Source organism: Contarinia nasturtii, unplaced genomic scaffold (genome assembly GCF_009176525.2).
Source record: "Contarinia nasturtii isolate CC-2019 unplaced genomic scaffold, AAFC_CNas_1.1 Cnas_scaffold_78, whole genome shotgun sequence".
In the NCBI taxonomy this organism is placed as follows: domain Eukaryota; kingdom Metazoa; phylum Arthropoda; class Insecta; order Diptera; family Cecidomyiidae; genus Contarinia; species Contarinia nasturtii.
The window spans coordinates 334994-349263 of record NW_022197436.1 but is presented as its reverse complement, the minus strand read 5'-3'; the positions used below and the strand labels follow the sequence as shown (position 1 = coordinate 349263).

At 34.7% G+C, this 14270-nt stretch overlaps 6 protein-coding genes across 12 annotated transcripts in view; 2 read left to right on the top strand and 4 right to left on the bottom strand.

Annotated features, from left to right (window-relative positions):
• Positions 1 to 331: 331 nt before the first annotated feature.
• LOC116352111 (hsp70-Hsp90 organizing protein-like) lies at positions 332 to 2587 on the bottom strand. Its single transcript, XM_031784420.1, has 5 exons — positions 2130 to 2587; positions 1728 to 2009; positions 1330 to 1483; positions 1146 to 1243; positions 332 to 1068 (listed from the first exon to the last, which is right to left on the bottom strand). Exons 1-5 carry the CDS (start codon positions 2130 to 2132, stop codon positions 817 to 819), a joined length of 789 nt encoding a protein of 262 aa, XP_031640280.1. The 5' UTR covers positions 2133 to 2587; the 3' UTR covers positions 332 to 816.
• Positions 2588 to 3037: 450 nt separating this feature from the next.
• Positions 3038 to 5435, bottom strand: LOC116349941 (26S proteasome regulatory subunit 7). The gene is made up of 7 exons (XM_031781658.1): positions 5142 to 5435; positions 5020 to 5057; positions 4754 to 4927; positions 4498 to 4637; positions 4106 to 4274; positions 3400 to 3965; positions 3038 to 3322 (listed from the first exon to the last, which is right to left on the bottom strand). The coding sequence occupies exons 1-7, from the start codon at positions 5206 to 5208 to the stop codon at positions 3178 to 3180; spliced, it is 1299 nt and encodes a 432-aa protein (XP_031637518.1). The 5' UTR covers positions 5209 to 5435; the 3' UTR covers positions 3038 to 3177.
• A 349-nt stretch (positions 5436 to 5784) lies between these two features.
• Positions 5785 to 7955, top strand: LOC116350103 (FAD synthase). Its single transcript, XM_031781867.1, has 4 exons — positions 5785 to 6446; positions 6694 to 7038; positions 7316 to 7437; positions 7528 to 7955. Exons 1-4 carry the CDS (start codon positions 6378 to 6380, stop codon positions 7667 to 7669), a joined length of 678 nt encoding a protein of 225 aa, XP_031637727.1. The 5' UTR covers positions 5785 to 6377; the 3' UTR covers positions 7670 to 7955.
• Positions 7956 to 8098: 143 nt separating this feature from the next.
• LOC116350018 (cleavage and polyadenylation specificity factor subunit 4) lies at positions 8099 to 9729 on the bottom strand. The gene is made up of 3 exons (XM_031781764.1): positions 9431 to 9729; positions 8623 to 9152; positions 8099 to 8538 (listed from the first exon to the last, which is right to left on the bottom strand). The coding sequence occupies exons 1-3, from the start codon at positions 9531 to 9533 to the stop codon at positions 8251 to 8253; spliced, it is 921 nt and encodes a 306-aa protein (XP_031637624.1). The 5' UTR covers positions 9534 to 9729; the 3' UTR covers positions 8099 to 8250.
• Positions 9730 to 10268: 539 nt separating this feature from the next.
• Positions 10269 to 12005, bottom strand: LOC116338268. The gene is made up of 5 exons (XM_031763404.1): positions 11751 to 12005; positions 11028 to 11121; positions 10686 to 10879; positions 10449 to 10624; positions 10269 to 10374 (listed from the first exon to the last, which is right to left on the bottom strand). Exons 1-5 carry the CDS (start codon positions 11820 to 11822, stop codon positions 10296 to 10298), a joined length of 615 nt encoding a protein of 204 aa, XP_031619264.1. The 5' UTR covers positions 11823 to 12005; the 3' UTR covers positions 10269 to 10295.
• Positions 12006 to 13810: 1805 nt separating this feature from the next.
• LOC116337714 (histone acetyltransferase KAT6A) overlaps positions 13811 to 14270 on the top strand; it is a 35427-nt gene continuing 34967 nt past the window's right edge. For 4 of the 7 annotated variants that reach the window (XM_031762542.1, XM_031762589.1, XM_031762571.1 and 1 more), the window contains exon 1: positions 13811 to 14121. The gene's annotated coding sequence lies outside the window, so the exon portion shown is untranslated. The remainder of the gene's footprint in view (positions 14122 to 14270) is intronic. The other 3 variants (XM_031762599.1, XM_031762579.1, XM_031762608.1) reach the window with 2 other exon arrangements.

The following is a 14270-nucleotide window of genomic DNA, read 5'->3' as shown; positions in this document are numbered from 1 at the left end:
ATGGTATTTTTTTATTTGTGTTTCATTCAAAAAAAAAAAAACTATTTCAATTTTCTATGAAGCTGATAACGATAACCACATGTCTCGTTATCAGATTATCGTTTGCAAAAAAGAACACACTGATAAAATATTGGCACAAAAGATGAAAACTTACCCGAAATTCCAAAACAAAAAAGCGACTTAGTGGTTTTGTCACACATCTGACCATCTGGTGAGAGAGCACTGCGAATGACTGTCAATAGTCAAGAATTGTTTTCAGAGTCCACAAATATGACCGCAAATGATAAGATGAGACAACAAAAAAAAAAAAAAAACAACAACATATAACAAGTTTTGTCATTCCATTGTTCTTTTTTTATTAGATTTGCTCCAATATTTTTTTTTCGTTCATTCTTGTGTTTATGAGATAAAACTGTTTTGAATTAGGCATAGGCAATTTATTTAAGTGCAAAGTTTTTTTTTCCCTTATTTCTTTTCTTTTCTCCTTCTTAATTGTTTTCTGCTTCTTTTTTGTATAAATTTAGTTAGTTAATTAGAAGAGGTGAAATTCTCCAAAATGCAAACCAATTACATATAAATTTCATACACTTTATCACACTCAAAGGTTGTTGTCGTTCATTTTTCGTTTCAGTTTTTTTTCTATCCTTCTCTCGTTCATTTATTACAACGTCTATCTATCAACTTAAAATATCATCCCTTTTTTTCGTATTAACGATAACACTTACACCTTTTGGTGTACGTGTGTCGGTGTGTGCTTAAACAAAAGTCGAATCAATTGTTAAAAAAAAAAACGTTGTAATGTAAAGATGTGATGAGCTACGTTTTTCCTCGCTTGAATCGTTGGCGTGCCTGTGCTTTTGTGTAGCGTGTTCGATTTGTATACGGTTCGCCTTCAGCGCCACCATCATTCGTTGTTTGATCTGTGGGTTTTTTAAATTCATCAAGCAAATTGACCGGTGGCTCCAATAGACCGATCCTCTGTTGTTTTCGATAGTAAAGATAACCACGTGATATGCCATATCCCATGGCCGATACTACGACTATCATTAGAATCATTAAGGACGGATGCTATGGAATAGGCAAAAAAAACGAAATTTACACATGGAACTATTCAAGTAATGGACTCTAACAATAACAATTCTTACCGATAATGTAGGAGTTTTCGTAAACAAATCCGATATTACAATTATAACACCAAACAAAGCGCCAATGCCAATTCCGAACCACGGTACACGTCTTTCAACTAAGTTAAAACATTTTTTTCATCACATTATAATTTAAATGGGAAGAGGAGAGTGAGATAGAGAGAGAGAATTGTATGATGCTTACATTCCGTGTCGGAGCTACTAAGTTCGGCGATGCGTTTGGCAGCATTCAAAATACTGATGTCGTTTGGTTGCAATTGCAATGCTCGGCTGTATAGTAAAAATGATGAATCATATTGACCTGCAGCTGCTTGTACTTCGGCCTTTCGAAAGTATCCCTTTAAATATAATGATTTAAATTATTTTTTTTTTCTGTTTTTAATGATTATATTTTCTATATTAAAATAAAAATACACGGTTTCGGTCTACTGAGAAATTCGAACACCTGAAGTAGACGACCCGAATCCCAGCCGACTCAACATTTTCTTGGATCAGGCTCGGGTGGTCATCGGTTGGGCGTTCTGGTCGGGCCTTCGTGCGACCTTTGGACCTAAATCGATTCCCAAAAAGAAAAATGCTTACCTTCGCCCAATCTGGTTTCAATTGAATTGCTTTTTCAGCATCTTCATTGGCATAATATAATTGATTGAGTTTCAGAAATGCCAACGATCGATTACTATAAAATGTTGCTTCATTTGGATTCAATTTTATGGCGAAGTTATAATAAAGAATGGCTTCGCTGTATTTACTCGCTTTTATACATTCATTTCCGCGCTCTTTGTGATCATTTGCAGTTTCAGGCTGTCCATTTTCAGTGGCTGCATTCTCATCCGCACTTTTACCACCACCGGCAACATCATTTGTCTACGCCACACACAAATGAGCACATACAATGACAAGAAAATGACATCAGTTAATTTTTCGATTTTGATCAAATAAAAATCAACCATAACCTAAAGCCAAAATGAACAATTTGGGTCTTACCATTGTATTGCTATGTTTAAAGCTATAACGTTTAATAACTCAACGAAAATGTCTTTGAGACAGAAACCAATAGAGAAAAAAAACAACAACAACACACAAACACACGAAAATCACCACCAAACTATTATTTTTGGCGAAACGGTGTGCTTAAACAATGTATTCTTTTGTTATGAAAAATTCATTGAAATGCAACGTTTCGATTGTGTGTCCAGATGAAAGTTGAAAAAAAATATATATATAAAAATTGGAACAAACTATCTACTATGAAAATCAAATAAAATGAATGTAAATAGGAAAATGCACGCAATTCAATTGATACATCAATTGTTTTTGTATTTGAAACTGATGTGAGTTAAAAATTAATTTTAATTAGCGCACTGACAACTAATTTATCCGCTTTGATTGTCGAAATTATGTTATTATCGTCAGTGGATGTCGATGACAACGACAACGATGAAGGGATTAAGCATGTCATTCCCAAGCCAGAAAGAGATAAAACCAATTTTCGGTTTGACATTTGCCGTATGCACGTGCATGTATGTGTGAGCCGTTTCCATATGTGTGTGTGCGATTGTGTATTTATTTTCTTTATCATTTTTTTTGACACAGTTTATTATTCAAACCGTAACTCTCGTACACGCATACTCACACATGGATATGCGCCCCAAAAAACATACACACAATCAAATAAATATGTTTACTCGACTATTGGTTGCTGTCAAAAAAAGAAAACGAGATTCACAAGAAACGATAACGAAACTAAGCAAATCGCTTTCTGCACACTTTTATGACAGTATATCTAAAAAATTCTACGTTATCGATATGCATGCGATGCATTTCTAACCATTGTCCCCAATTAGAATATTTCACAAATGCAAATGAATTGTTTTTATTAAAAGAAACATAAATATAATGTCGATGTTTATTGATTTGATTCTCTGATAAAATCAGATAAGTTTAATGCGCATTTCAAAAACGGTTAAGAGCAGAAAAGTGTACAAATTTTCATTAAAAAAAAAAGATATTTTTTTCTTCATAGAATTAAAACTTAATTGTAGGTCATATATCTTGGTGTGGCGCTAAATTTGGCATAACTCTTGATAACTTTGTTGACGGCTTCAAGGAAATCCTTTTCGGTGGCTACCTTACGTCTGGCTCGAATCGCAAACATACCAGCTTCAGTGCAAACCGATCTATTTTGACACAAAGACAAACAAACACAATTGAAAACAAAGAACAGCAGAGACAGAGAGAGAGGTGGGAAACTTACCGAATTTCAGCGCCTGTTGAATTTGGACACAAACGTGCCAACAATTCAAAACGAATGTCACGTTCAACGGACATTGAACGTGCATGAATTTTGAAAATATGTGTACGACCATCCAAATCGGGTAGACCGAATTCAACTTTACGATCCAAACGACCCGGACGCATCAATGCGGGATCGAGTGTGTCAGGTCGATTTGTGGCCATCAATACTTTGATATTACCACGTGGATCGAAACCATCCAATTGATTGATCAATTCTAACATTGTACGTTGAACTTCATTATCACCACCGGCACCATCATCGAAACGCGCACCACCAATCGCATCAATTTCATCAAAGAATATCAAACATGCCTTTTTCGAACGGGCCATTTCAAAGAGTTCACGTACCATACGTGCTCCTTCACCCACGTATTTTTGCACCAATTCCGAACCGATGACACGAATGAAACATGCATCGGTACGATTAGCCACCGCACGAGCACACAAAGTTTTACCAGTTCCGGGTGGTCCAAACAATAGCACACCTTTTGGCGGCTCAATTCCCAAATTTACGAATTTTTCCGGCTAACGCAAAACAATTGAAAAAAAAAAAGACATTGAATGCAACTGTAAATAATCTTATTTCTTATTGGAATTCGATTGAAATTTCTATGAAAATGTAAGATTTTATGAAATTTGATTGAAAAATGCTCGCATATACTTACATGAAGTAACGGTGTTTCGACGACTTCACGCAATTTTTCAATTTGCTCTTTGCAACCACCAACATCACTGTACGTAACATCTGGCTTGTCTTCGACCTGCATCATTGTTACAGTTGGATCGATTTTCGGTGGCAATGGAATATGAATTTGATACTTGTTACGATCCACGCTGAAATTCAAAAGGATTATGTTCTTCAATTCAAAGGTTCTTTATTTCGATAATTTTCGTCAATCTCTCCAATGATCATAAAACTGCTGAAAATCAAACATCATTTAAACTATAAAAAATGCTCGATACTTTGAAGAAACACTCGAATTTTGAGAGTTTAAATTTAAAAAAATGTTTGATTTTAAGCAGTCTCAAGAGACGACATCCACTTCTCGAAACTTACCCAACGCGCATTCCCTCTTCAATATCAGTTGGTGCCACTGAATCGGCCAAATCGACAACAAACTTTGCAAATTGTTTGACATTAATTATGTATTTTGGATCGTCTGAATCCGCATTGATGATTTTTGTACAACGTGCAACCTGTGTGGCGAACATTAGAATTATTTTAAATTCTCGTTTTTATCTTCATTGAATGCGAATCATTTTTTTTCTAATTGCAAAACTGCATTTCTGTAAAGCTGAAAGACAATATATACCTGTAGTGGTTGTTCATTCGTAAGGGTTTGTTTGTCAGCAGCCAAATCCCACAGTGCTGGTGCTGCCAAACCAGTGTCACTTTCTTTGATGCCAGTCAATTCGTTGACTTGTTTAATCGCTTTCTGAATATCATCTTCAATTGTTTTGATGCTCTTATGATATTGTCCTTGGCCCTATAATCGCCATCCCCAAAAAAAGAAGAAGAAACAACGCCACATTAATCAAAATTCCAAATTGTGCACCACAAATTCCAATTCCAACTTACATAAGTTTTCAAAAGTTCAATGTCGCCTTCATCAAGAGCTGTAAAGCGGGAAAAAAGTGGAGAATTAATTTATTTGAAATGTTGATTTTAATATTTTCATAGTGGAAATAAAAAATACAAACATTTAATTTCTTCATCTTTCTCTTCGATTTTCACTTTACGCATATCATCACCCAAATGATCCGGCATCTTTACGTATGTTTCTTCAACAAATTACGAACAAATTCAACAAAAATCGAATGCAATTTGAATCAAATTTAATTACAATTCGTTTTTCTTTTTAGAAAAACAAAACTTGTACACGAAATAGATGAATAAAATCGTTGTTTTCGAACGTTTAGATTTTGTTCGTCTTTCTACTGTGAACTATGTGTTTAATGATGATTACAAGCAACTTTTCCCATTGAACTGAACCAAGCCAAATGGGCGTGAAGTTGGTTTTCTTTTGACCAACAATTCTGAAGTTGATCACATATTGTGCGCAATTTGAAAATGTCGATAACGCAAATGAGACACAATAAAAATTGTTTTAAATTAAAAAAAAATTCTTCATCAAATGAAAAGTGTTTAGTTTGAATTTTCAATGTTTTCAACACGAAAAATAAATTAAATACTGTAAGTTTCACACGAAAATGATTAGACGATTGTTGCATACGTCATTGTGACACATTCAATTGTGTCGCTGCATGTGTGTTAGTGTGGATGTCGTGTAAGATGTTGATATGCATGTTCTGATTTGAACGTGTGATTCGTATTCGTTCTGTCAAACGAGAAATTTGTATTTGTTTGTTGTTTTTCGTTTAGATCTATTCTGCTGTGTGTTGAATTTGAATGAAAATTCGTTCGTACATGTGGAAATGTTTATCTGAGGTTTCACCTTCGTGACAATCTGTAAATAGACATGAAATACGATCCATTTTGGTATTGTATTGGCTTATATCAATTATTCTCTGTTGCTCTCTGTTACGCTCACTTTCTCATCGTCAATTCATCATGTGTCGTGTAATTATAACACGTTTTTTTCAATTACTGTGATACAACTGTAGTTCTCATTAAACTAAGCACTTCTCAGATCCAAATTACATTTAGATGGCAATTTAAATGATATATTTAAGTTAAAACTTGCGTGATTTAGTGTCATCGATTCGGGAAATCATCAAGGATTCGACGCAAATCAAAACAAATACCATATATAAAAGCTCCAGAATTTTGTGGATAGTTTTCACCTTTTTCTATTTGGTTGGTTGGTTACTGCGATTACAAAATCACGATTTCAAAACCAATTTTGGTGCACCACAATTTGCGGCAGCATAAATTATCAAATTGTCACCGATCGTTTGTAGTAATTTCGGGAAAAAATGCGAGTCGATAAAAGCAAGTCATATGAGGAAATCTCATATGAGGGAAAAGTGGCTGACGCAATTCAAGTAAGTCGACCAAAACCACAAACGTGAATTTTATTATCACAAACGTGAAATTCAATTTCCATTTACTGAATATAAGAGTGAGCAGCACTTAAAAAAAAAGTACCGCTCTTCTGTGGTAACCACAACTGATCTGGTTTCAAGGCTCATAATAAACAAATCTCAATATTTTCATTGAGAAAATGATCACATACATTGATTTGTGGTCACAATTTATTCAACGAATTTTATTTTCCCAATTTAATTTCAGGTGCTGAACAAAACACTTGACACATACGAAGCGAAAGAGATTTTCCTGTCGTTTAACGGTGGCAAAGATTGTACCGTACTATTACACATGTTTGTCAATTTGTTCAACAAACGATATCCAAACGAAACAATGATCTGTTTATACATCCAGCCCGACAATCCATTTGATGAAATTGAAGATTTTATTCGCGAATGTGAGGAATTGTACATGGTTAAAGTAGAACGAATACGTGGCACTGTGAAAGCGACACTTTTTGAAATTTGCCAAAAATATCCACATCTAAAGGCATGTGTCATGGGATGCCGACGAACCGATCCATATTGTAGTAATTTGAATGTATTCCAGGTGATTAATGAATTGAAAATTTAAATTGTACAAACGATACAATACGATACTTGTATTGATACAAAACTTTCATGAAAAATATTGACAGAACTGCTATTAGTACCGGATAGGTGCGGGTGTTAGTGAAGGACCGCATTTATTCCATAGAAAATTTCAAGTTCCCCACAAGAAAAGTGCCCGCCCCTCCTCGGTACCTATAACAGCTCTCAATGGTAGTAAAAAGCGGTTCAAATTTTATTTTTGTCTTTCATTTTGATCATTTCTTTACTATGACCAGAAAACCGATATGGGTTGGCCACAATTGATGCGTGTGAATCCGCTGCTGGAATGGACGTGCAAGAATATTTGGGATTATTTACACAAACATAATGTGCCTTACTGTTCGCTTTATAAAATTGGGTAAATTCAAATTATTTCGATTGTTCTGTTCTCGACGGATGATCGGGAGAAATGATTCTAAAGAGGTTGCATCACTTTTTTCTATTCTAGATACACATCAATTGGGGATCGAACGAATACATTACCAAATCCACATTTGAAGCGAATAAGTTCGGTAACTGGGAGAGACGAGTACTTACATGCTGATCAGCTAATCGATGAAGATGAACATGAACGCGCTGGTCGCCTATGACACACAACAAAAAGCAAACTTTAGCCTATTTTACTCTTATTTTGAAACTGAAAAAGAAATGTTGACCTTATGTAATATCCATGTCCATATTGTTACTTAAATGAGTTGTATTTATTTTTGTTGTAAATTCTTCTATTTTTTTTGTGTATGTATCTTTTAAATGCGTTCTCCAATTCTGATGAAGTGATAAAAAGAAAAGAATTATTTAAAAAAAAAAGAAATAAAGAGAGGAAATACGAATAGACTTGCATGTGTATATTCAGCAAATAAATGAAAAATAAATTAAGATTATTTTTTTTTTTCAATTTCAAACAAAATCGTAATTTCAGTTGGTTTCTTGTTTCAAGTTTAATTTTTTTTTTCTATTTTTATTGAATATTTGTGTTAATCATATTACAACTTTTGTTTCATTTCGATTTCATACAGAAATTTTTCACTTATTTACATGCTTTGTTTATTTTTGCAATGACGCAAAATGAAACATCGTCTTCGATTTGGTTGTGTCGAATAAAAAAATTCAAAATATGCATAATTTCATATGTGCACCGGGGATAAATGAACGAAATTGAATGTGACGGTTTTCATGGTGATTTTTGTGATTGGTTTTGCATATCTTTCTGTTGTTGCTGTTGCTTATTAACTAAGTGATGATTTGACGATAAGAATGCCAAATGTCCCTTCGGGCATTTGTTGGCGTAATGCCCTTTGGTACCGCATTTATAGCATGTAATCTCTTCTAATGGTCGTGGTGGTCCACGTGGTTGTGGTTGCTGTTGATGTGGGTCACTATTATCACCATCAATATTCTGTTTAACATAGCCTAATGATCGATATTTGATCTCTTCTTGACGCAACGATGCTTCCCTTTGCTATAAATCGAATAGAGACACAGAGAGAGAGAGAGAATTAATTGAATGTGAAAAAAAACTTTGGCAATGTGTTGTTTTGTTTACCTCTGGCGGCATTTTCTGGCAATAAGACGCTTTGTGACCTTGTTCACCGCAGAAATGGCAGACCGGTGCTCGTTTTTGTTGTTGATCTTTTGTTATCTCTGGCACTGGCGGAAGTTCAAATCTTGGATGCATATATTTACATGTTGTACCATCCGGACAAAATCCGGCTAAATAATTTGTGCACAACACACGTCGTATGTGTCGATGACGACAATTCGGACCATGCCGACAAAATCCACGATCATACCATGGGCAATCTTTTATTTTACTCTCTGGATCGATGTGTAGAAATGGGCATTCTTTATTGTGGCAGGCATTGAAACGCGAATAAAAATAACATTCGGGCATTTTTGTCATATCGTATTCGTGCAAAAATTCACATTGGTCACCCTTTTTACAGAGACCGCGCAACCAATGTTTGCACACAATTGTTCGATCGCCACGAATATGACGGAATGGACACGATGCACCCTGCTGACACTCCGAACCATCGGTACTGTTGAAAAATTGACACACAGCCGCCGTTGATTCTATATAAATAATTTGGTAACATGAAATACAGATTAAATAATTAATATTAAATAACATGAACACTAAGCTGCGACCAAAATACACTTCATTTGCTTTGAGAAGAAAAACAAAAACAATTGTTTTTTTTTTGTTTTTCTTTTGGTTTCATTTGCAAACAACTTGTAAATCGGGTATAACCTCAAATTCACCGGGAATACAAAATAAAACCAATAATTCAAGCAAATTCAAAGCAACAGAGAAGTAAAAACAATCTATCGTTTCGAATGGATACACTTACTGTCCATGCCAGCAAACGGCAACGGCAATGATCCATACTGTTCGTTCAAATCGCGTTCGATTTTGAAATCCAAATGCTCAACATTTGCTATGATAAAATCCATTTTTTTACTACTTGTTCTCCGTTTATCTAACTATCTAATGCAAACACTGTTAAAATATTTTTTTTTTTTCGAAACAATTTGCTTTGGATTTTTTTGTCTTAATGCTGAAAACCAAAATATGGGAAAATACAAATTGAAAAAACCACATAAAACACAACAATTGATATTGAATGTTGGTGTACGACATCAATGAATTAAATATACTAAAAATGTTTGTATTCGGTTCAGTGCCAATGACATTTCAAAAGTGGGACAGCTATGAAATTGAAACGAAAGTGGTCTTGCGGCAAAAATACAAACTGACCCGATTGGAAATGATGGTTGTTCTAAATTATCGTCGTTTACACAGATCTCCATTATCGACATTCAACGATTTGAATTCGCCTTGTTTGTTGCAAACAACAAAATAAATGAAATATTTTCCAGCAAAAAAAACCGACTGACGTTGTAATTTTGAATTCCATCAAAAATGGCTGCACACAAATGTAACAAACAAAAATAAACCATCCATTAAACGTATATCAATTGAAATTTATTTAATAAATGAGTGCGATTCAGTTCGCTGTACTTTCTTCCGTACACTTTGCTTTGAATGTAATGAAAATTAGATATACATTGAACTACAATCGTATTCAGTGTATCCATCTCTTATTAGAAAGAAAATTAACAAAAGACCTTGATTCAAAATGATTTTTTACATTTCATAAGTAAAATTAATCGAATTGATTCAATTTTCAGGATGAGTGTGGTTGGTAAACGAAACTACATGTTCTTCCAGCCGGTCATCATTTTGTCCATCTGCAGCACCTTCAACTGAATGACGACATCCTTTTCCTTGTTGCTGTCAAATAAACAAATCATTTACAAAAGATGCACTTGGAAAAGACGGCAAATACTTTATATCAAAATGCTTACATCAAATCGTACACTCTTCGTTGATAATTTTCTTTGGCCGCTTTGAGTTGAGCGTGAACAGCGTCGTTTTTTTCGGCCACTTCTGTCAATCGTTGCATCTTCAATGCGAACATTTTCTCCAGTTTTTCGTTTTTCTTCGCTACGTCTTCAATTACTGCAGTAACAGAAGCCGCTTGCTGCTCAATATAATAACAATCAGTGGCATTCGAAATTTCAATTGTAATCATTACAACTTACATTTGCAGTCAATGCTTCCTCCACTTCTTTGCACCAACGATCGATTTTCAATTTTCGTTGATCATCAGCCGATTCAAGACGCGTGGAATCTTGGCGGACCGTCAAAACAGCATTCAACACATCTTGCATCGTTGAATTTTGGGACAACACAAAAGTATGGATTTGGCTTGAACGAACATATTGTTCTCGTCGCACTGTCGATGGATTTGATTCAATGTTAACGAAAATCAAAATAATTGTACGTTTGAATATGGAATTACAAAATATAAGCCCCAAGCATGAAAACACTCTAATATTCTATAAAATGAGCAAATGCCAAATCGTGTTGAATTTGTTACTTACTTGCCGAATTTATAGCAAAAATGCGTGTGACTGCGTCAGACAACTGAATCAGCATTGCCTGTTCTTCCATCAACTTCTTTTTTTCTTCGGCAACCTGTTCGGTTGCAGAAAATTGAAATAATCTTTCATTAATACAAATACTTGATTGAACGCGGTTTACATGAAACGGTTATAAACACAGTTTTGAATTATTTTTCTGCTTGATATGATTTTACAGTTTGGTTCAACAATTCGTGACCGAAACACTTTTTCCATAATGTTTGCCTAGGAATCCATAGGGTCAGATTAACCTTCATCATTGTAAGTGGATTTGAAATTACCCTCTTTACAAATTGTGGAAACATTTGAAAGTGAAGACCTTTTTTGATTCGTTACTTTTGTTAGAGACGTAAATTTTTCCAATTTTTGGAAATTTTTCCAATGTTTGAGCTTTCAAGAAATATTCTTCCAAATTGCACTCTTTCGATTTGCTACGGCTTTTTTCTTCAAATTTCAAAATTATCCCTCTTAATTCTTCGTAGATAATAAACCCCCCTTGAATCGCCAATTTCACGAATCTGTATACTTTTTAATGACTTGAACCTTGAGCATTAAAAGACCGTTATGAACACAATTTCAATTATTCATTTATTTGAAAGCTATTCGAGTGTCTTTAACTTATTGAATTTTTGAAGCGAATTTTTCGCATTAACATTCGGTTTTTCCTTAATTTCTTACACTTACCAAATCCTTGAAAAACTGTAGGCGTAATCTTGGCTCCAAACCACTTGGCTCTACCAATGGTGTGTAATCCATTTTTGCAATGCAAAAGTGATTGAACGCGTTTTTGAACCAAAAATATACAACAAATCAACTCAAATTGTATAATTGCTATTTGAATATTTGCGATGCAAACACTGCAATTCTTTACTGAACAACTTGGTGGCGATTTCTATTAACCTGACACAAATGACTGCTGTCGTTTGAATGATTTGCTCGAGAGTGTGTTTGTACTTCAATACATCACCGATCGTCAAATTCAGCGTTTGCTAGAGCAAGAAAAAAAAGCGATTTGAAAAATAGCATCTCTCATCAGGTCAACGGTAGAATGAATCAAAATCTGTTATTCTGCGTCGAAAAAGAATCCTTTGATATATTGGCACTGAAGTTTTTATAAAAATGCATTTTTTCTGCCTATTTTACAATAAATTGATTTGAAATTTGAAGCATCGTGTTGATGATCGGAATTTACAACAGTAAACAGTTCACACATCCAATGCGAATCGACGAAAATTTGTGGATAGTGTTTTATGCAGACAACGCATTCATTGTTAATACATTCCAATGTTGTTGATAAACAAAGTTGTAAAATTGATGATTGAGTTAAGAATAGTCATGGTTAATTTTTGGTTTTTAAACGAACCGCGTTTTATTGTAAATACAATTAACTAAGAGGCAGTACTGTCATGTGCTGTCACACGCTGACAGCCACCACTAACAATACGATGCCATATGTGATTTGTGTTAGGTGAGATTTTTTGAATAATGATTTATCTCACATTTTACCATCAAGGTGCTTCATCGAAGCCTATGTATGAATTTGGGCTATAAAATTTGGTTTTATTCATGAACAAAAAAAAAGATTCTATTTTTTGCGTAAAAAGTGGGAAGAGCGGAGAGGGAGGCATAGAACAAAACTTTTTTTTCTATAAATGGTCTTTCAATAAAACAGAAAAAAATACGCATAAATCAGCACACACATATTCATCGAGAGCAAACAGCGCCACAAGAACATAAGAACAGCACTCAGCGGCTAGCGAGAAAGTAAGAATCGAGAAGTAAGAACCGAATTAGCATACAGCAAGTTCGAGCACGAATTGACGAATCGAAGAATGATGGAGAGAAAAAAAAGAACTGCTGCCACTTCTTGTGTTTCTTCTTCTTCGTTTCCATGTTTTTTGTATTGCCTATTTATTCGCCTATTTTATTTGTATTTTAAAAACGATAAATTCTATTACGTATACGTGACCGCTCAAGACAAGCGAAGAAGTAGCGACGAGCAGAGCGCGCAGGAAGATAGAAAAAAACGACACATGCACAACGGCAGCAACATACATGTAATGGCGATATACCGAAAACACACTTCTCGCCTCAATTGGCTAAGTTTTTCACATTTTTATTTGTCAATGTTTGCGTTTTACACGATATAATCGTTTGTTGCTTGGGGTTTCTTTTGGTCGTTCGCTCTTTCTCTCCCTCTCGTTGTCATTCTCACACTTGCTGTCACTGTCTTTCTCCTGCTGTGTGTTGCCGTTGCCAAGGGTCTCGCTCTGGCATTTTAGGAGACGACCGAGAGAAGAAAAAGAAGAAGAAGAAAAAACGCCATGCATGTATGAAATATTGCTTGCTGAATTGAGCGCGTTTCAATAAGTATGCAATTTGTAACTATGTGCGTATATCGCGTTTGTAAGTGAGCGAATGCGTGTATTTGTGCATGAGCCATCCATCTACTCTATGCTATGCTCAATGTTTCTTGCTCTTGTTCTGTTCTCTTCTCTCACTTTCTCATTCGTAATCCGTCGCTCGCATATAAACAGCCCAGCACACACTTACACATACAAACACACATTCTATCTCTCTCTGTGTATCTCTTTCTTTCACTTGATCTCACTGTACGCCTCACATACGTACACTGTGTATGACGTTTTTATTTCGCCTGTTTTTGTTAATAGTGTATTCGCTTGATTCTGCTCTCTCTCACTTATTCAATGTCTCACACTCTCATTCAGTGTGTTTTAGAATAAGTAAGCGATGTTCGTATGTGAATTCAAACTATTGAAAATTCCGTCGGTAATAAGCAAACGAATTCGTGTTCCAGTGAAATGTTCAATTTTTGTTAATAATACATACAGTCAGTTTAATTTCATCATTAAAAATCAAGCATTTTTATTCGTCAAACAAATTGCTTAAACAAAATATCGTCGAAAAAACGTATAGAAGGATAGAAAAGACAAGAAAAAAAGTGAATATATTTGTTCGGCGTATTAAAAGTCTCATCGTTTTCCTGCGGTATCAAAAACTATATATACACACATATATATATAAATACAAAGATGTACGTATATCGGATCATTGATAGAGAATGAGTGAGTTAGTGAGATTGTGTATGTGTGTGTATGTGAGAGAATGCATGTATGTGTGTGTGTGTGTGTGTTTGTGTGTAAAATTGTATGTGCAATAAATGAATCGTTGTTTTGGTTGATT